The 22,922-nt window shown below is 45.1% G+C and overlaps 1 protein-coding gene across 1 annotated transcript in view; it reads left to right on the forward strand.

Annotated features, from left to right (window-relative positions):
- LOC135900103 (transmembrane channel-like protein 1) overlaps nucleotides 1–12,963 on the forward strand; it is a 122,729-nt gene extending 109,766 nt beyond the window's left edge. The window contains exons 21-24 of the mRNA XM_065429550.1: nucleotides 1,474–1,606; nucleotides 4,621–4,700; nucleotides 8,987–9,212; nucleotides 12,791–12,963. Coding sequence (XP_065285622.1) covers nucleotides 1,474–1,606; nucleotides 4,621–4,700; nucleotides 8,987–9,212; nucleotides 12,791–12,830 — 479 coding nt within the window. The 3' untranslated portion in view covers nucleotides 12,831–12,963. The remainder of the gene's footprint in view (nucleotides 1–1,473; nucleotides 1,607–4,620; nucleotides 4,701–8,986; nucleotides 9,213–12,790) is intronic.
- Nucleotides 12,964–22,922: the final 9,959 nt, after the last annotated feature.

Genomic DNA, 22,922 nt, shown 5'->3' on the forward strand with positions numbered 1-22,922 from the left:
CACTTTGGCGGCGGCCTCTCTGTGAGTTGAGTTCTCTCTCACCATTTGTTTTAGGACTTTCCGCTCTGTCTTGTGTCTCGGGCAGTCTTTCGACGATGCTTCATGAGGACCAGAGCAATTGGCACACTTGAAGTGAGTCGCATGGCAACCATCAGCGCTGTGCTACTCAGAACATGTTGCGTACACGGTCGAATTTTTGTATATGCCGCTGACATGCCCGATCTTCAAGCAGTTACGGCAGTGGAGTGGTCTTGGAACAAACGGTCGCACTGGATGACGAAAAAATCCAACTTTCACGTGGGACGGCAAGATACCTTCCTTGAAAGTTATCCTCACACATCGTGAATCCACTAGGTGACAGATTTCAATAATAGTTACATCTGCTGTGGCGGGTTTTATCAAAATAGGCAGATCATTGTCGTCGATTGACTCATCGACATCATAACTCACACCTGATATAGTATTGCCGTCCTGTGATATTATGGTGCGAATATTTATCTTGCCCAGGACTTTCAGTGTACTCAAGATATCCAATGCTGCTCTGTTCTTGACATCAACCGCGAGAATATTCTTACGGGTGTTAGTTATCATATCTGTAATCTCATTTGGAACAAGAGCCTCCAATGTGACAGATATGGCTTGCCTGTTTAGCCGATTCAGATTGTCGGTAGGCGTCTCGGGAAAGAAGAGGATGGTATGAGCCGTGTCATTGGCCTTTGCAGCCGCCGTCGTCCTTGTTGAAGACGAGGAAGCCGTGACGATTCTCCTCTTTCCTTTTTGCCTCACAACTGTCAAGTAGTCGCCGTCATCCGACTGATCTTCTTCTGAAGCAGAGTAGTACAGCAAGGTGTGCTCACTGCTTGTGTCGCGCATCAGGTGATTGCGCTTCCTCGGAGCGCTTGACGCTGCGACGTCGGTCTCCTCCGGACGTCTAGCTGACTCCGCTTCCATCGCCGAAGGTCTCGCGAGCAGCGCCTCCCGAAAACACGCAAAAATACTTGCAAAATGAGAGCAGTAGAAAACAGGGTTCCACACAAGAGCCACTTCTTCGTCTTAAAATTAAAAATTAAAGGTAATTAAAAAAAGCGTCTGCAAGTCTGAAGCTATTACGTAGTAGGCATATTATCAGCTCTCAAATAATGTCTTACATCTTCTATGTATGGGTATCAGCGCAGTGAGTTTATCAGAATACAGACAGGGAAGTTCTACTTAAGTTTGCAGGCCTAGAAATGAACGAGCAAACAAGGTAGGCGCAATGTCTTGTAGTACGTATGTATTAATGCTCAGAGCCCAATTTCCCGGGATAAAAAAGGCGCTACGAATAAAATCGTATGAAATAATGTCTCGGGGCAGTTCTTGGCTCACTCTTTGCTCGCCGGTCAATAATTCCGCACTCTCTTACGTGTAGTGATATTCTGGTTGGATATGCGCCTTGAATCTTCTTTGTAAAGAGATCGTACATTGTGAACGCAGAGGCGCGTGGCCGAAAGGTGCAGTACAACCTGCAGAATTCCGACGAAGAGCCGCTAGTGGACGGGCACGGCTTGGGTGCACCATCTGGAACCCGGACTCCCCAAGCAGAACGGAAGAAACAGACCTCCCCAAGGTGAGTTTAAGATTTTACCTTTTGCACAAAACATCTATTTCGGCCCAGCATAGATGCACAGTCATCTCTCCAACGTGGTTGGCCCTTCCTTTAGGATCACTGAGGTAATAAGCTTCTGGATCTTCAATATCTTAAACAAAGGGCCTTCGGTAAATACCACGTGGATCGTAGCGATTAAGCCTTGTCTTAACTGCGTCCGCCGTGGCTGCACAGTGGCTGCGGCGTTCTACTGCTATGCACGAGGTCGGAGGTTCGTTTCCCGGCAGTGCCAGCCACATTCTGATGGGGGCAAAACGCAAAAGCGCTCGTGTACTTAGGTTTTACGTGGAGGTTAAAGAAATCCAGATATTCAAAATGCATCTGGAGCCCTCCCCTATGGAGTCTCCCATAGCCCCAGCGTTGCTATGGGACATTAAACCCCCCTGTGAACGAATCAATCGCTACCTTTCACTACTGATGTAATACATCTGAAGTACTTTAGGGCGATAAGTCGACGCAGATCTTCTCTCCAATTGCTTTATTTTAGAAATGTTCAAATAGTGCAACTTTTAAACATAGTCGAACACGAAAAGATAGGAAAATAGTTATGCAGATTCAACGCACATGTTGGATAGGTAGGAATCTGTGTGAAGCGAAGCTCTTGTGAAACTGTTAATTAAATGAGCACAGTAACACTAAATGTGATGCGTACAGTTCTCTTCATTGTGGTCTATGCGACGTTTAGTCTTATGCAATGCCTGTTTATGCATTGTATCGGTCTCAACTTTAATTTCGTGCAATGCTTATGTTTATGGCCTACACCGATCACAATATAAGCCAGAATGCAAGCAGAATTCACACTGACACGTCGACGCAGTGATGCCCAGAAAACAAACGTCATGGTTGATGCTTTTCGAGGGAAGAATTGCGATAAGTGTATGGTACATGTTTCGCAACCTTACGTGCTCTTACGACGGCATGAAAACGATGGCACAATGACGACGATGGCGACATGATGACGACGCTGCATTGGCTAACGTCTAAAACACCAAATAGCTAACTCTGTAAGAGTAACATAGACAATAACTGCTGGAAGCTGCGCGGCGAACAACCGCGCTTCATTTTACTAAAGGTGTCTAAGTCTGTGTCTTTTACCGAAAACATGACAATGCCAATTACCCCACACCCTTAACATTCAGCAGATTTCATCTCCAGTTCGTCGACTCTCTGTATGCCACAGTTTACTTCCGTGTCTCTTTTAGCCTGAGAACGATATAAAATAAGCCCTGGGAGTGGCAATACCTCGATCATTATTTGGCTCCCAGGACATCACGTCGTTGCGCTTGTGGGGTCTGATGTGGGATTCTCCTCCGTGCTCTTGGGACAAAGGAACGACAGCACAGTTCTGCAAACAATCACAAGGGCATTTATTGCACCTTTCATACATCAATGCCTGCTAGCCGAGTTGCTATCCACACAACATGCCGATGGGCGCGCGACAAATCTAGAAGTTCGACTCACCGCGACCGGAAGTGAGCGAATATGTTCGCCCCATGCTGGATCCCAACGCCTGGTCGTTCGCGTGTATGGTCACGCGAATCGTGGCGCCTTCGAAGGCGGCCACGCGAGGCGGTCTCGCAGAAGCATGGGTCGCCGCGCGCACGCGGAAGACGTCCCCCGCCGTGCGCCGACCCGCCGGGAAAGAGGGTCGCTGCCCGCGCGGCACGTCCGTGCTGCTTGCTGTCTCGAACCCAAGAGAGAGCGCCTTGTCTCTCCCGCACCCAAGTAACCCCGCAGCTGCGCAACACTCGCGCCATCTCTCGCACTGCGCTTCAACCACTTCGACCGCGCGGGCGTCACGCAGGCCACGCGGCGAAGCGGGAGTACAGGAGACGCGCTATGCGGGAAAAACATCAGGGGAGGCGCGAGGGTCGCGCATCCCCACACGCTGCAACAGTTCTTGCAGGAGTAATTATGAGGAAAGGCGGTGCTGCTCGTGTTGTAGATCTGCAGCGCTGCCCTAAGAGGTTACGGCTGTAAATTCCCAAAGGTCGCGGAACATTAGAGTGATATCATGAAGCATTACAAAAAATAATATACGTTGAAGGCATGGAGGATAGTGCACGAATAACTTCCACCTGTTCTACAACAATGAGCAGATTCGTTCTGCACAGAGAACGGTACCAAACGTCACCTGTTCAGGTCCCGAAAATTTAACTTATTCCGCAGTTCACACGGGGATAGACTTAGCGACTGCCAGTTATCCTGCGTGGAGAGACGAAATCGCGGAAACTGGTTCCGGGACTACGACGAACTGTTCTGATTTCAGATTAAAACAATTGTCTGTTCTAGCTCATTCACAAACGAATAAGTGTGCGTAGTTTAGAGCAAAAAAATAGTCAACCTATACATAATCCTAAATGTCTTATCTGTGCTTCCCGGCTATCGCGCAAACATTTATTAATTCTACTGCTGTGGCTTAATATTACGTGCCATGTCCTATGCAGCGCGAGGTGGGTACCGGTGCACACTACTGTGGTGACGAAAACATGACAAGATTCACCTTCCAACATACAAAAAGTTTTCTCCTGAATAGCAGATATAAGCAGTAGTCAGAAAACTTAAATAACTATGAGGGACCTGTATTAGGTACCTCCTAGTTATCGGGTAAGAAATATAGCTACTCCACAGATTCGCTTGCTAACGAAGTCATATCAACAGCAAAATGCATTCTGAAGTAGAATTCATAAAAAAAGTCAAGGCTGTAGGGCATGGCTGAGTATTTTCCACTGAGTTTTCTCACCAGTGGGCAAATGAAGCAGTGCCAGTGTATATCCACCCCTTGCATAGGTTATTTTTCTTTCTGTCTGAAGCTCTCCATATTCGTATTTTTTCTGGTATTATTCAGTCTCGTTTGATAACCTTATATGAACCGCATGCTACGCATGTCCACAAGTTGTTAATGTCGACACAACATCAATTGCGGGCAAGTCTTACTCTCACTGAGTAGCATGTGTATTCATTCTTCGTAACAGAACGCCAAAGCCTCTCTTGAAGTCCGTCGAGAAACTACGCCATGTAGACTCGCAGGACTCCAAGAAGAGAAAGGAGACCGGTAAGCATGTCACTTAACTTTGTCATGTTGAGGGGCGTTGGGAGGGAGAAAACAGGTTCGCCATGATTTGATAGTTCCACGAGAAATATTTTATCTGGGCGAACTTACACATTTGTACTCCCTGTTAGCATGCTTTGAGAGTACGAAATAGCAAATAGCTTTGCTGGAAGTGGAGGAAGAAAATAGGGGCAGCTGGTCATTCTTAATGTGCTAAATAATAACCCAATATATAGCCCCAGGGCAAAATATGTTCTTAAGTGAAATAGTTGTATGGCAAATAATGAATGGTCGTAACTAGATGCTGGCAAATGCTCGTATTTTATAACGACGTTTCTGCATGCCTTTCGCGCTGAGAGCAACTGCCCATGAATTATCAGTTCCAAGAAAAACAAGTCTACTTGAGTAAACAAACCCGTAAGCCATGGATAACCCCTGATCTCCTAAGCAAAATTAGATATAACAATGAGCTCTATTAGACGTTCATGATAAGCACACATTCTAAAAGATTACAAGATGTACAGAAATCGACTAAATGAGAAAATAAAAAAACGTACATTGCACTATATTCACATCAATATAGAAGCCACCGTATATAAGATTGACGTCCTGTGGAACAAACTGAATTTATTTCTAAACCGAAATGTTTCACGGCAAAGTATGGGAAATCTTACAATCAACGGGAGCAAAATATCAGGAGTAGCACATGTAGATACATTTAACGACTATTCGGTGAATGGTACAGATGACGTGATGTCTAATGAGATTATTCAATTTCTTCTTGATCCAAATTCACCTTCCATGTTCTTTGATTCTGTAGTGGTATGTGTGTAGACTTTAGCAAATCTTTCGATAATATTTAGCATTCGACATTGTTTCAATTACAATGATATGTAATTCGTGGTCATCTACTAGACCTAATGACATGTTATCCAAAACTTTACTAACCCGTAGTCGAGATCGACAGAAAGCAGTCGGACTTGAAGTATATTACTAATGCGTTGCAGAGGGAAGCATCCTCGGCCCTCTTCTTTTTATAGCCTACATAAATAATCTAATTCATGTTTATCCCGATTCTGCATACGTTATATATGTCGATGACATCTGCATATTTGTTTGGGCTTAAGATAGTATAACATTCCAGGAAAGAATGAACCAGTTTCTTGCGAAACCAAAACACTGGTGATGTTTTAATAATGTAAGCATAAACCCATGTGAAACGAAGGACGGTATTATTTATACCAAAAAATTTGCGAATGAATAATAATTTGCATTTCACGTATGGCACTACTGAAATAGAACTGGTAAATCATATACAAATTCTGGGAATTCGTTCTCATACAATGTGCTTTGGCATGAACCTATAGACAGTGTGCTGAATCAGTTATCACGCATTCTTGGTATGACATATAGATGTAAAATAGTGTAATAGTGTAAAAAATTGTGTAAAATAGTGTAAAAAGCTTTTTTTTATAAGTCCCCTTTTTATTCACTCCTTTCTTATCCTTTTCCGGTATGGGGCTCCACAACCTTTATGAATTTGCGAAAACTACGCCCGATGCAAAAGTAATATATCAGAATGCTTTTTTAACTTTCAGTATGATGCCGACACGGGTGAATTCTTTGAACAGGCTGAAATTGTACCTGTCCGTAACCTCTACACGTTTAAATTATCTGATGCGACAAAACGCGAAGTAAAAGAAAATCGACATTTTCTGCGTGATATTTATCATCCACAGCAGAACATTGCATCGCTAAATACACGATACAAACGAAAGTGGGAAGTGATAATCCCGAAAATAAATTATTCCAGCGATACATTGTGCTACATTATGCCTACACTACTTCATAAATATATGAAGCTGCCATAGACCTTCTACAGTGTGCACTGATCCAGTTGCGAAAATTGCATAAGTTAGGTTCTTAAATTTCATTGGCTGTCTGTCCACCTTTGTACAGGGCGTCGCACGTAACTTGAGACAACATTAAAAATATGCAAATGCCACGTAGCTGGACAGAGTCCAGGCAATTTCGTTTGCCGTCGCTTGGAGATACTCATATTATTTTTTCATTTCGCCTAATTAGATAATTAGTCCCAAATAATTAGTCGATTTCGCAAATATTATAATCAGATGAGAAGTGTCGATGGGAAACTGTACAGCGGCATGAAAAACTCCGGATACAGCTTTCTGTTGCTAAATACGTGCTACATAAAAGTGCTTTTCCGAGCGTGAAAGAAGCCCGCAAATACACGCAACATTGCCGCGCGACTGGCTGCTTGAGGCAGTTCGCCTGTATTCGTAGGCTCTCCCATAGAGCTAGAAGGGACGTGGAATGCTAATACTAATGCTAATGGGGCCTTTGGTGTTCGGTGTGAATAGTGTGCGCATGCACAGCAGTCGTGATATCGCATTTACGAAAGCCGCATGAGGGAGGCTACGTTCGGTGTCACTTCCGATTACGGTTTCCGGGCGCACTGACGCGTGTTCTTTGGCGAAGCGGCCACAGACATATTCCAATTGAATATTTCTTTGTGCCGAACAGTTAATCATACTGGCACCTTTTGGTAGCTTAATTTTTCCTTGATAAGCAATCATTTTTAGCTTCAATTTGTATTATCGTAACTGTTCGACGCGCTTAAGGAATTTCAATTGTGTGGGAACTAATCGAAAATATTTCAATCTTACATTTTTCATAAACAAAATGTGATCTAATGAAATTTATTAGGTAGCCAGTGTCAAGCAAACTCCAGCAGTGTCGCACAAGTTGTCTTTTCAATATTTATTTACTTGCTTTGGGCAATTACAGGGAAAATGACTAGTTATGCTGTCATTTGATATCAGCGTTTATTTTACATTTATTCACAGGACACTCCATATAGAAAACAAATAAATAAATGTTGTTTCGTGCAACAATCGGAGGACACATCCCTCTGCGAAAATACACATTATCTTGCATGTCGTTAATGACACACTACAAGAGCCGAAAAGAGAACCAGCTTGTGGCAGCAGCCACAAAAATGAAATACTGGACTGCAGTATATATCACTGACCGATAAGCTTCGTGTGTTGTACCTGACATCCGTTCTCTTTCGCATGCCAATCAATCAATCAATAAATCAATCAATCAATCAATCAATCAATCAATCAATCAAAAAATAACTTTATTTTCACCTAAAAATTTACAGTGAATAAAGGTGAGCGGGAAAAAATATGCGTCATCGCAGTTTGACAGGCACCTCGGCCACCCATCGATGGTGAAAACGGTACAGCACTCATAATCTTTACCATAACATCGATAGTGCGAAAAGTAAGGAAGCATTGAAATGTGATCACAAACAATCGTTCCACACTCGGGACTTGTATCACATTGGACGCTCCGCCAGCACACGTGTGACAGTGATACGACGACTTTCACTTATGTCGTATTTCTTGCAAAATATATTGTGCACGCTTGAATGCAGAAATACGGTAAGACATGCATACAACATAACAAAACTAAATAAAGCACCACGCGCGACGAAACGCTGATATAACAGAAAGCCTGTTTCAATTTTCACAAAAATAATGCTCTTATCTCTTATTTTTCTAAGGAATGAAGGATCCTCAGCAAAGAAGAGTTGACAGAACGACGTCGTACACGTGCCGAAAGGGCTCGATAAAGTTACACGGCCCCGCAGAAAGCTTTATTATACACAACATAAACCCATGCTCTCCGGCAAGCGCGAGTAGCCAGTGCCTGAGTGATCGGCGGGCAGCCATCTTCTATTCCTTTCGGAACGGGGCAGTTTTCGCCTATTCAGAAGGAAATTCAGTCTTGTTCGCCATATTAGTGCATTTTTAACGCGTTCACGTCACTTTGACGCAATGAGTTTTCGGGTTTTGTGACTTCGCGCGATAGGCGAAGTGGGCGCAGCCCGAGAACTGTTGACCAATAGCAGAGGGCTAATGGCGAAAAGACGTCGAATCAGAAAGAATTGTTTTCTTTTGTTTGGTCTAATCATGCGTAATCAGTGTGTACACGTCATATCGGATGTGGAGCTGTCGCGGTTTGCCTGACGTCGCGTGACAGACAGGCGAAGTGGGCGAGGGCCAAAAAAGCTTTTGACCAATCGCGGAGGGCTGATTGCAGAATTGGAATAGAAATTTTTTAATAGTTTCACGTTATAGTGTCCCATATGCTGGGTGGAACGGCTGGAGCATATTGCAAAATTATCGTCTATTACTGTTTACGGAAACCGTAGCCAAAACGGTGGCGCAGCGAGAACATCATCATCGTGGTCCATGCAGGAGAGAAGGACGAAGAAGGTGAGGGAGGTCGCAGCGTCGCTGAAGGCGCCGACTTGGATGACCGGTGCCCTCGTGAGACGCTGCCTCTGCTGGACGTTGCCCTGCCGTATCCAGTGGTGCCCCGGCCCGCACTCGTTCGCGAGCTGAGCCGGCAGTACGCTGAGCCGCATGTGCCGCGGGTGAACGTCTGTCCCCCGACGCCCCTGCACACAGAGCACGAGGAGCGGTAGGACTCCTTTGAGTGATAGCCAAATGTGCTTCCGCGTAAGTTTTAGCCAGCGCTCTCGGAGCGCACACTTGTTTCGCGCAACCGCTGGAACCATGGCCTCCTCAAGCTTCGGAAGCACCCCACGAGAATTCGCGAACGGAGCCCGCCGGTATATCGACGTCGTTCTGTTTTGCACTTTTTTTTCCCAGAAAATGAAATTCCGCTTCGAACCCGTTGCGCAGCCGGCAGGCTCTGCTTCTGGCCGACGCGCAGTGGGCAGAGTTTCGATTTGGTCAGTTCCACATCCTCCGTCATGGCCATGAGTGACGCTAACGCTGCCACGGCTGCGCCTAGCATACATGCACAAATACCCGAGACCATGTGGCAGCCGCCACCGTAACTCAATTTGTTGAGCACCGCAAAAGTCATGCGGAGGTTGTCAGTTCGACTCGCACAGGTGGCAAGTTGTACAGTAGTGCACTGTAATTTTCCTTTTTTTATTATTTATACATCTCAGTTAAAAAAAGAGCAAGAAAAAAAATCAACGCCGTTAACTTCCCCTGTGCTTTCCTTGGCTTCATTGTCTGTGATCTCCGTATGCTTGTTACTAACAAATGACTTAATACGAAGAGCTCGGTACCAAAGCCCTCCATCTAGTCGTATTGGACATAAATGCCGACATGAGTGGTTGAAAAAGTGAAGCAAAAAATTATAACGGGGCCGAAGTAAAATATTTTAGAAATTTGAAAGGGAGCTTTACCACAATGCAAAATTTGCTTAGCACTAATGACAGCAGCGGGCTCATCATTGAAAGGAAGGATACGCGCGCTTAAATTAAGATGCAACGTTGCATGTCTTTTTTTCAACGTGATATATTTATTTAAATTAGACTGGCCCCACTGCAGCTGGCAGCCAGCACAATGCACTCCATCCGACCGCCTCTAGCCAAGCATTTTGGCCCCAAACAAGGCAGCAGAAAGACAGAAGCCGTCTATAACTAGAGTATTTTCTCGCATACGAGTGAATATTTTCTCACCGTAGATGTTGTCGACAAGAACAGAATTAAAAAAAAAACGCGATCTGATATATGGCGAATTCGATTTTGCACCCTTTTAATGACGGGTGCAATATGTGCACCCACTATGTAGTGGTCATCCCACCCTGAACCTTGTCTACACCTTATTGAAATCTGGAACGACTGGTAAGTTTACTTCTGATGCACTCACATGATGCACGCACACTCTCATGCGAGCGTCGACAGCCTGACAGCCGCGAGTTTGCGTCAGCCTTTACCGGTGCGTATATGTATTGCGCGTTCTTACTTTTTCCGTTAAAACTTGCTTCAAGCTGGGAGGCTCACATCTGTTCATGTACTGAGACAAGATATTTCTATTTTCTTATCCTTCGGTAATGATTTAATCGATGATGATGCTTTTGGTAAACATGAAATCTATACTAGTGCGCGATGTGCGTTGTATCGAATAGTAAGTTCGATGATGTTCGGAAAGTTACGGCATCGCAAAGAAAGTTGTATCGGTTACGGTAAACTTGAACATTCTCCAACTAGTCAGCCAGCAGTGCAAGACGTTTCTTCGCGTTTCTTGACCTTCCGCAATACTAAGGTATTGCTATGGCCTCGAGAACAGGTGTTTCGCTTCAAGAGTTACGTCAATGGGCTGTCTAATACCCGCCTGTGAAGTGGATTTTACATCTCAGCAAAGAGGAAAAAACTTCATCGGTTCAATGCCGAGGCGATGAAGGGGGCACGGCTCAAAATTTCGTTGAGCTATCAGTGGGCTACACGATGGGTGCTGCAGTTTGAATCCGCGGGTGCGTTATCGGTAGGGGTGTGCGGATAAGGATTTTTGAGATTCAATAGAATATGAATCAAATAGTGCCAGAAGCGAATTGAATCGAATATCGAATTGAATATCGAATGAAGCTTTGTTAAATAAAAGCACAATTCACACTCTTCAGAGAGTGCGAATGATCGCTGTACAGCCTGTAAAGTATTGGCTACCTAAGTGACCCAACCTTCTCCACTACGCAGGTTCTCATGCTTTATGTCTACACCTTGCCCGCAGGGTGATAAGTTACCGTACTTTTGCTTCAACTGCGTGTTTATTTGGGCGCAGTTGACATTCTGAAATATTCGGAAAGTACTCGAAAAATATTCGCATTTACGAATAGTGACTCTCCGATACGAAGACTGAATCGAATAGAATACTATTGGAATTGTTATTAGAAAGTTTCCTGTATTCGCACACTCCTAGTTATCGGCCAGAAAGCAGACGTCATTGGTAATCATACTCAGCTCTTCTCTTTCATCGTGCCCCCGAATTTCTGTAGCACGGCGCAAGCGTAGGCGGAGGTGATCATTTCACACTTTGGAAAGAACCCGAGTTAAAAACTTTCACGCAGATATCTGCATCTTGGCCTTCGTAACGAGAGATGTTTGCAATCCTTGCTCATTTCTTGGGTTCACAAATTGTGCTGGCAGATTAACTCCAATAAGATGGGCACTTCGTCGTCGCTACAGCCAGGCCGGTATTCCGTGGGCGGTGACGGTCACTTTTCAGGGCAATTCTGTCCTTTAATGGCAGAAGCAACTTCATAAGACAAAAATGAAGCTCTTCGCATCATGCACATAAAAAGCGAGAAACGCGGTGAGAAAATACAGGCGTATAGCTTAATAAAATCATAGTGACAATTAAAACCCTTCGAAATTTCTAGTATAAAATATGGCCATAAAATAAAGCATTTCTCTTCCTTGCTGTTCGCTACGTTACACTATTTATGCCGATAGAGTTTATTTGACCATGTCACCGTTGTACTATAGCGTGATTACCACAAGTCCAATGTCGTGCGCGCACATTTGTATCAGCATCGCTAAAAATCATTTTGGTTTATTTCAATACGGTACTCTGTACCTAATATCGCAGCTTGTGGAGAGGGTTTACTAACATTTAACTCAGCTGCTGCGTTCACCCACGTTGGGTGGAACAAATCACCCTGGTGGTCTCGTGGACGCGCGCGAATCGATTTAACCGGTGAAAATAGCATCCCGATTACGCGGAAGTGTCGTCTCACCTGTGGACGTTTCGAGTACCTATTCTAATACTCCTAAAACTATCCCGTGGCTATCCCATGAAAGTTATATTGGGGGTAACATTCAAGATTTTGCCGCGATCTCGTTGATACCAAACTAAGCTCAAGCAGTAACGGCGGGCTGTAAGCACGAATGCTAGGGGATGAAATATAATAATAATATTTGGGGTTTTACGTGCCAAAACCACTTTCGGATTATGAGGCACGCCGTAGTGGAGGACTCCGGAAATTTTGACCACCTGGGGTTCTTTAACGTGCACCTAAATCTAAGCACACGGGTGTTTTCGCATTTCGCCCCCATCGAAATGCGGCCGCCGTGGCCGGGATTCGATCCCGCGACCTCGTGTTCAGCAGCCCAACACCATAGCCACTGAGCAACACGGCGGGTGGGATGAAATCTGCTTCAAAGGCTGGTGTAGCAGTTGACCTTTCACTGTCAGTAAAGTGCCTGAAAAAAATGTTTTTTTTTCTTTTTGCTGTGATTTCAGGAAGGCGCACCTTGAACGCGAGGACACAGATTCGTTGTGACGCAAGTCCGGCTGCTCCTCGCGAGCCGTACATGTGAAGCCAACATGTGTGTTTGTAATAACTGTACTTTACGTCTTTATTCATCTGCCTGGTAACTTCCAGCCATTTTTTCGGACGATACATACGCCTTCAAGAGAACAACACTGCTTTTGAACTATTGTGTATATGCTAATAAAAAACGACATATTGCTGCATGTAGGGTGGTTGGTTTTGTGCGACGGGAGGAGGCGGGTAAGTCACTGGAGCTCGCTTTCACTTTGTCTAGCGGATGCCACAAGGGCGTTCGAACAATGCGGATTTATTTTAACAGCCTTTTCGTGATTTTTCAAACAGAGCTAGCTTTAGCGAAACGACCGCAGATAATGAGAGCCTGCCAAGAGGATTGGCAAGTTTGAATGGCAGCTTTCGACAGCTGGGACAATGACTTTAGATTTGAGTATTAACAGTTCGAAAGAAATAACAGCGTGAACGCAGGCTGCTTCCGCACCCTGATCACTTTTTTTCAGGAAGAGGCTTCAATGCGCAGTTGAAACGGCCAGTTCAGAAAGGGCGAACTCAAGTGTCAATGCTGATTTTGCAGTTTTTAATCGTGAACTATACTCTTCATTGGCGTACTCGGGACTATAATGCTGTCACATTGGTTTAAATATATACACCAGAAAGATTTCCGTAGATTTCGCACTTGGATCACAGTCGGGCCATGATATCGCGTTTCTTTTGTGTTTTTTGGACAAAAGGCCAAATTTCTCTAATAAAGAGCCCGCTATTAAAAAATTGTAGTTAAAGCAAAACCATAAAGCAGAAAGGAATAATAAATATTTCGACATGGCTACAAAAGAAAATAAACCGGCATAGATACTAAACATGTTACACAAAGCTGTATATGTCTAGAGTCTCGAGCAAATGTTTTGGGACAAAGGCATCAGCAAAAAAAAAAAAAAGAAATTTCTTGTAGCGCAGCCCTGGCGACGTAAAACTACTTCAATGCCTTGCTTTCTTTGAACTCGCTGACGTAGTTTGCGTCACTTGCTTTCAGGCGGCGTGCTCAGGCTGAGAAGAAAAATGATTTTTTCGCTGCATAGTTGGGTCTGCAAAGATTTTTCTCGCTACGGTGCATATGCTGGGTACCGTAGAGCCAGCGCACGCACTGTGACAAGTATTATCAGCCTCTAATGTTGCAAAATATGTCAGCACAATTGCGCACAAAAAGTCACAGACATAGAAAAGTCATCACGGCGTTACAGTGGCATCCAAAGATTCATCCCCCGAATAGCGCAGCACTAGTCGACAAGAAAATCACGCAAGGCGTTTACAGCTCCTCTATATATACAGATATAGGGGCAGGATCAAGGTTGTAGCACTTTCCTTGCCGTTAAAGGACGCCTATCTAAGGCGGCAAGACAAAACGAAGTGTGTCTTGATGGGGGCTCTAGAGGGCGTGTTGGCTAAATCGAGACATAGACGATGTAAGAATGTGCATAGATCTCGTTCTTACACGATGTTTGGTGAGAAACATAGCAAAACGTATATCTCGTTCAAAAGAGACGACTTCGCCTGCGAATTGAACCACGTGGCTTTTGGTAATCGACGCATTGGTCCATGCGGAGCTTGTGTAGCGTGCGGTGAAGAAAACGCAATGATTGTCTCTGTATTTAATAGACGCGCGAAGCCACCATTTTGCCCTCTGCGTCATTGCTATTTCAATGTGACCTGGAATCCTCTTCAAGCAGATCTTATTGATGACACGTAATGTAAACTTAACTATGTTCTAAATTAGTTAACAAAGCGAGTGATTGTTACCCTGCCGTAGAGTTGCTTTCCAGAGTTGCTTTAGAGTTTGGCTATATCCCCCATTGTGACTGCGGATACTTTGGCCCGTCTGTGTTGCAGCATTTCGAGTGTCACAGAATTCTGCTGCTGTAGTTCTTGTTTCAAGAGACAGATGACTGTTCGTTATTACAGTGCGCCATGAATGCGAAACCGTTGAACTGTCATCTGTCGCTGATCTATCCGTGAGCAAAAACTTCTAGCTCTCCTTTAATCTAATAATATGTAGAATCGTCAGAAAATTTGCCTCCGATGGATAAGTAAAATTTTTTGCAGACCGGGAGAGAGAGAGAAGGTAGAAAGGAAAGGCAGGGAGGTCGGCCAGACTTTGTCCAGCTTGCTACCCTACACGTAGAGAGGAGGATGGGGGAGTGAACGAAAGAGAGAGAGAAGACGCGAGTCTTGATCGCACGTTCATATGCACTAAGCCAGGTGCAGCGCATCTAAAGTCAGGTACTCAAGTCTGTCGCCTTCAGGCCTGTAGAAGAGCTCGAATGGCTTTCTGGGCTGATGAGCTGTTAAGTCAGCCTCCCACGAGCTGACCTTTGCTTTCGTAAATGGCCTATCGTACGGGACTTGCAACAGGGTTAGCCACCAAGCAGGATTATTTATATCTGGTCGCAGAACGCTATACTCCTTAATTTTGTAGTGCTCACACCGCATTGCAGGTGCTACCACAACTCTGCATGAGTTTTACTGTTCGTGGATGATCCTCGTGTCGCGGTGACATAGGGTGAAAATGACGAGTCGCTTCTTGAACGCGAACATCCTGAATAGTTGGTTACACCACTTCAGCAACAGCAAGAACGCTCCACGTTCAACGAGGCCCGTGAAGACATATTCTGAGACTTCTTGCCGTTATGTTAGTTAACTGGTGTTCCCTAAATTGGGGTAAATTATGCACAGCAGATAAGCACCAGACAATGGCTTGACGAATAAGTGCGACATGTTTTAAACAGATTCAGATATGTCGTCCCATTTCAGACCTGTAATGCACCGAAGCACATTCAAGATACAGTTTACATTTTCCACAAGGGAGAATATGGTACCATTAAGCGACACGATATGTCAAGTGCGATTACTAGAAGTGCATGATTTATAACAATCGAAATAATGTCCCGGGCTCTTTGGAGCAAATACTGACATTGAGGAATGCGGCCCACTTGGACTTGTGGTAACTGCCGACCTTGCACGAGGATGGGGCGGAGCGGTGTATAGATAGGGGTTAGCGTTGGCGTGACGAGCAGGACTGGATCTCGACGTGCGAGCGTCGCGTGATGCAACAACCGCCGGGCCGCGCGAGCACGTCAGTCGTCGTCGCCAAGGGGCTCCACGTTTGAGCAACTGGAAATTCGGTCAGAGAGCCCGTATCAGGCTCGTGCAGGCATCAAGGCCACAGCAGAAGCTGTGTTGGTGTCCGCACAAAGGGTGGCCTGGTGCGGCCAGGCTCGCGGCAGCCATGCGTGACCGGTTGACGGTTCTCAAAGGGCCCGAACCGGGGCACCACTTTCCGCCATTGTGGCTCCGCCTGCGCGCAGTCGTCGTCGCCCCGCGTGCCGGTGGCGAGTGGCCCTGCGGCGAACGCGTTGTCGCCGGCCCGAAACTCACTCCCAAGCGGAACCGATCTAATCTGTCACGCGTCGTGCGCGCACTTCGAGGAGCTATGGAATGCAAATGCGGTTTCCCTCATGAGGAACCGTTTGAGCGTGGAGGCTGCGTCGTTTCCGGAGGTGCCTTAAAACAAAGCAAGCGGCCGCGAAACAACAGCCTTTCGCATGTTACGAAGGCTCTTTCTTGGTGGCACCGCCTTTTTTCTCCTGCTCCGTGTCTAGGGCGCTTGCTCACCGCGGCTTACTGTCGCCGGTAATATGGGAAAACAGCTTATGAAGCTATATAATTCCAAACTCACAGGGCACGAATGCGCCCGGCAAAGGAAAAGAGTGACAGGCCCAGCCTTGCCGCGACGTCGGAAGCTGGCGTCTATAATATTCCGTTGCGTCGGACTTTCAATGGGATGTTCCACAGCATGCCATCCTATTTTTGCGTACCGTGAATGTTTCCTCTTGCGATCTGTGTTACTTTTTGAAGAATAGTTCAACCTAATGATCTTCGTTCAAGAAAAAGAAAGATAGCGGCAAAGATAAATGAAACAGCGAGCAGATATAAAAAGGGAGTGCTCCTTTACATATTTTACGGGAATCCACATTGACGGAAGACAGCAAATACTAGATACTTCTTCCGACGATGGTCGATTCGTTGTCCTCCGTCTTCAGTCCTCGAAGTGATTGAAGGTCCGGCATGTTTTTTTTTACCGTCTTTGTTAATTTTACCTCCTTATCTTACATTATGTCCTCAATAATTGAGAAGCTCTTGGCCTCTAGTTGTCGATAATTATGGGGCCTGTATGTGTTGTATTTTAAATAAAGCAAAACGCTTTCTACTCTGCGTAAATACAAGATCACCGATTGCGAATGCAGCCCATATGCTCTTAAATTATTGGTTGAATTGAGAAGGGAATGCCGTCCTCCTTTTCAATTTCTTTGAGATCAGCTGCAACCAATGAACCCTCTAGCAAGTATAATTATTTCCTCAAAGCGCAGTATGAAGTCCGTAAATGCTATTGCAAATGAAGAAATTCCGTTGCTGGTAAATTAAGATACTCGTTTATTTTACGTAACCGACGTTCACGTGCGCATTATTTCTTTTATAAACTACAGCGGAACTGGTTTGGTAGGGACAGATACAGGGTAGCATCTAGGGACAAAGCGGGGAGAGTAGGTGGTCTTACCGAAGTAAATGGAAATTTCGACCACCTGGAGTTCTTTAAGGTGCACCTAAATCTAAGTACACAGGTGTTTTCGCATTTCGCCCCCATCGAAATGCGGCCGCCGTGGCCGGGATTCGATCCCGCGAGCTCGTGCTCAGCAGCCCAACACCAGTTGTTATCTTCAAAAGCGAAAAACGGTGCAATACTGATCCTGAGCGCCATTTCGTTTTCCTGCGACGATGCTCTATGGTCCGAAAAAAGAGCCTCGTTTTAGGCACTTGCTTCAGAAAATGAGCCATCGACGGCACCATATATCACTACCATCACCAACAATACGCTAAGTTGGAGGTTAAATCAATTTGAACAGAAGAACGCAAAAATTAATAAATGAATGAGGAAAATGCATGAAGGCATGAATGAATGAATGCATCAGCACAGATCAGGCAATGTGCATATTTAGTCCACTCCATGGCATAAAAAGAACGAAACGTAGATGCTACTAAAAATTTTGGACAGCCAAGAATACACATTTAAAAGATTTGGCATCCTGAGATGAGCTACAAAGTACCTACAAATAAAATTTGCACATTGCCTATACACCGTACTTTTGGCTACACCACGGCAATGTTCAACTACTGCGGTGTACTCTCTGTGCTAGGTGAATGAGATCAACCTTTCCCAAATCTGTTGCGCTAGCGCAAGCGTGAAACTAATATGATACGAAGCAATTCAGAAGTAACGAACTACAAAGTCAGGTTAATTGACTTTTCTTTTAGATTTACAAGGTCAGTCTTGAGGAGCCCAGACAGTAACAAACAAAGCGCCTAATGGCGTAATTATGTTTTGCTCCAGTCAAGATTTTCGTGGTTGTTGTTCAAAATACGAAGGAAAACGATTTAACAGTAGCGCTTGACAAAAGCCTTTCTTTCTCGAGCTTTCACTGTTTGGCGCGGATAGTTCGCATTATGCTTAAGTTTCTGTTGCTGTCATTACAGGAAATCGGCTTTTTAGTAGACCCCATGGCGGCAGCCAGCTGCGCACCTCAAAATTTTCCTGAATTCAAGCTTTAAATATTTAATCCTAAATTTCAACGTAAATTGTACGTCAAACAACAACAACAACAACAACAACAACAACAACAACAACAACAACAACACTGCCTTTGCCCAATGCTCTTCAACGACGTTTATTTAGTTTCGTTCTCACCCAAGGAACTGATCTCTCCGGATTGGCCGCATGTGGAAGGAACAACAAAATTTAATTTCCCCGTAGCACATGCACAGGGAAATGATCATGCCCAGAAACACTAACTGCAATTTTTATTCCAGCACGTGTGGGTCAACTCCGCAAGCATTTCATTCGTAGTGTGTTTTTAATACGATAGCATTAGAGGTGAGCTTGACCCACTTTCAAGGTATTGACTGTACATTATCCATAAGCTAGGTGGTGGAGGTGGTGATGTTGTAGCAGGCGGGGTTATCAAGGCGTACACAGCCGGCAATTGTTCCGCGTGAGCCTCCTATGAGTGTCACTGTGTGTGTCACCAGGTGTCGAAGAGCCCCTTGTCTCGCATGAAGGCAATGAGCCTTCGTTGTTCCCTCTTCCTGATTGCCTCAGGCCCTCCGGAGAAAACGACATCTTCAAAGGTCTTGTGCGGATGACCATTCTTTTGCAGGCTGTCGAGTATCGCTTTCCTTTCTGTGTCGAGCTGCGGGCATACCCAAATGAAATATTCGATGTCGGTGATACCACCACAGAAGGCACAGAAAGGGGAAGCGCATCGTCCAGTCTTGAATACCCAAGCCGGGGTGTACACAGAGTCGGTTCGGATGCGGTACCACAGCGTTGCTTCTTCCCGAGCAAGTCCACGGGTCGCACGGGCTGGGTGTCGAGTTTGGTGGATCGCCGTAAAGTGAATGCGGATTGCATTCTTAGGGTTCTGAAAATTCTTTGGCGCTATTACTTTTGGGACTAGTGTCAGGCATGCAAGGTAGTCAGCTTTTTCATTTCCTTCAATTCCTACGTGGGATGGGATCCCTTGAAATTTCACATTAAATCCCTTGCTGAGTATCGAAAGGCCGTCGACGCGAAGGTGCTAGATGTGGCTTAGCAAGTCCAAGACACTGTCCTGGGCACTCAACCGTGGGCGAAATCCGGTCATACATGATGGCAGTATATTTACTTGCTCAAGATACCAAGTTACCTTCGTACATATGTCTTTCCATCAACTTTGAGACGCATGATGTTAGCGATACTGGCCGATATGTGGCGAGGTTCGCAGGACCCTTTCCAGACTTCAGCACTAGCACCATGCTGTCTTCCACGTTTCGGCGATCTCTCTTGTGCTCCAGACGCAATTAAATATGCGCAGAAGGGCTCGCCTTTGCTCGTGTGGTAGATTTGTCAGCATTTGATTGCTGATCAAATCAGGACTCACAGCACAGCGTCTTTTTAATCTACTAAGCGTCAAATCCAGCTCACGAGGTGAACAGTGTATCCATCGCATGAAACGATTGAGATGACGGAGGGTTCGGCATTCCTGCTAACCTGCCAGATGTGTATACCTCTGCAAGATCTTCTGCAAGGATTCGCAAATCATTTTCTTGCTTTAAAGCAAAGATTCATGAGCTAAGCCTAGAGCAATGTGTGAATTTCTGTGTTCGACAATGATGTATGGGAAATAAACCGATTAGTAATGCTATGTTTTCTTCATCTTCTTTATGAACTCACATATCAGTGACGGAGTGTTGTTGTTATGACAGTCTTTTTTTAATGCGATAGTATTATAAGTGGATTATACCCGCTTTGTACGTATCACGTTCTGTTAACGACAAATAGGGGGCCAATCTCGAAGGCAGTGTAGTCTAGCACAGCGTCTCAAAGTGCTAGCTGTCACGAGAGAAGAATGCGAGCAACTGGCACTATGACGCACGCGCCAGACGTTTCAAAGAGCGACTTCGGCCCGAACGAAACATGCGTGAGATCGCGGCCTAATCGTTAGAACATTGGGCTGCTGTGCTGGAAGGCAGAGGTTTGATCCACAATCGGTCACGCATTTCTTAATAGACCCGCAGTGGTGGCGTAGTGTCTTTGGCGTTGCACTGCTAAGCCCGAAGGTGTGGGATAGAAATCGTGGCAGCCGCATTTCAATGGGTGCGAAATGCAAGAATGCCCGTGTACAGTGCATTAGGTGCATGTTAAAGAACCCCAGGGGGTCAATTTTAATCCGGAGTCCTCCACTATGGCGTGCCTCAAAATCATGTAGTGCTATTGGCACGCAACCCTGGAATTAATTTTTTTAAAAATAGCATTATAGGTGAACTTCACCTAGTTAAGAGGTATCTAACAGAAATATCGAAATGTGTTCAGCATACTCGAGCGCATCACAGTGGGCATGAAATCGCAAGTTTGTCGGAGATGCGAGGTATGGAAACGTCACTTTGATAAATGTGTATGTGCAAGGTGGCCTGTGACGTGCACGCCGCTGCCAATACATAAGAAAATAATTACGGCTAATGCATACTTAAGAAGTTACAGACTTGTATATGTTATTGAAAAGAGCAACCGATTGCAATTACTTCATTCAGAAATGTAATTGATTACGATTACCTATGAGTGCCCGACGAAAATAGTTGAGGAATTTCGTAGAAGTAATGGATTACTTTTACGCTACTTCCGTTCGAGTTTTTTATAGCATGGCACAGCTACCGTAATGAGAAGGAGCCGACTTGGCACATCCAGTGCGTCCTCTGCAGTCCTTCCTACATTGCTTATCTGTACCGAAAATGGTTTTTACAAAACTTCTTGGGTCGTCTTCCGTCGTTTTTGTCGCGAATACATCAGCAGCAACAATGAGAACTCGCTCCATGCGCGCGATGTGGGGTTGGATGGAGCAGTAACCTATGTGCATCTTGCGCGTACGGTTTACTCGGCGTCTGGGACTTCTGTGAAGCGCAGCGTTTCGTTGTTTCACTGTTGCTGGGACTTGAAGAAGGCGCTCCCGGTTGGGTCGACGAAAAGCTGTACATATTGCCCGTAGGCGATTTCCTGGCTTTAACGCACTAAGTGGTCGTCGCTATTGGGACGTACCTGCATCGGTTCAATTCGTCGGCCCACATCTGGTGGAGCGTTAACACGAGGAAACAAAGCTTGAGCGCCCGGGATTGCCTCTCTGAACTGCGCCTCCGCGAGGCTGCTGCGCGGCACGATCTCGGGCGTTCAATTGCAGTTTCCACTAAATCCAGGTTCCTAAAGCTCGTTAGTAAAGTAATTAATTACATGTAATCGGTTACCCAAAATGGTAATTGGATTACAATGAGCGCTACCGAGTCAAAAAATGAAATCACTAAGTTACAAAATTACCAAAACGTATAATAGATCACAAGTAATTATTTACGTGTAATTCATTACGCTCAACTCTGAGAAGTTATCGGTGCTAAGTTCTCGCCAAGCATTTTTATGCATTCTTTTCGCTTTCTCCCCCTTTCAGCTTCCTTTAAACTTGAAGTCGCGTGTTCTCGATCTAAATTTATAAAATATATGTATTTTTTTCCTTATAACGGGCACTAAAACAAAAACACAAAATTAGTTTAGCTGACGCAGCATTATGCTAAAAAAGAGGAAGTGAGGACCACACTTACATTTCTGGACTTTCGTGCCGGAACCACAGCGCTGGTGCGTCAGTGTGACGTCATGGGTTTCGAAGTAATTTCGGGTATTTGAGCAGTTGTGCTTCAGCAAATGCTCTAGAATCTCGCTAAACTCAGTTTTTGGCTCCGTTCGAATGAAATGTAGCAATGACACATTAATTAGAATACATTTGTATCGATAAAAGAATTAACTAGGGCCAAGCTCACACCGTCAAAATCCATGACGTCGCGACGTGCTGGTGCGGGACGTTCAAGGCGCCCTCGCTTTACCGCCACGTGTTATGAACTCGGGTGGTCAAAATAATTTCTGACACCTCCACAGTCACGGCTCCCATGAGAGCCCAGATGCATCTTTGGGACGTTAATGCCAGTCTGTCGATTTTGTAGTCAATGGAAATCACTTTCACGACTGCATGATCGTCTCTGCATGCTATGGATACCGCCCATCCCTACTTATTTTTGCTTTGTAATAAGTGGCTGGGTTCCAATTTATATGCGCATTATGGCATGCTCTTTTTGTCTCCGACAGACCCCCTTACATGATGATTAAGTGATTAGCAGAAAATGTGCGTCGTTTCTCGTGCCATTGAAAAACTGCGGGTTGGGAATGTTGGTAAACGTACTTGGAAATAATTGAGCGCAAGCAAAGAGGGACAAGAGTAAGGCACCACATAGCGCCCAGAGAAACAAAGACACGCGGTCACCGCTCTTTGCGACTTTCCGATAATGACTTTATGCCATCTCTTTCAAAGACGAGCCACTGTAAATGGGCTCAGTATCTCCCTTCGTGCGCGTTTATGTAAACTCGTAGTATTTTTTGTGTGCTTTATTCTTCACTGTGTGTTTTTA

Source organism: Dermacentor albipictus, chromosome 1 (genome assembly GCF_038994185.2).
Source record: "Dermacentor albipictus isolate Rhodes 1998 colony chromosome 1, USDA_Dalb.pri_finalv2, whole genome shotgun sequence".
Taxonomy (NCBI): domain Eukaryota; kingdom Metazoa; phylum Arthropoda; class Arachnida; order Ixodida; family Ixodidae; genus Dermacentor; species Dermacentor albipictus.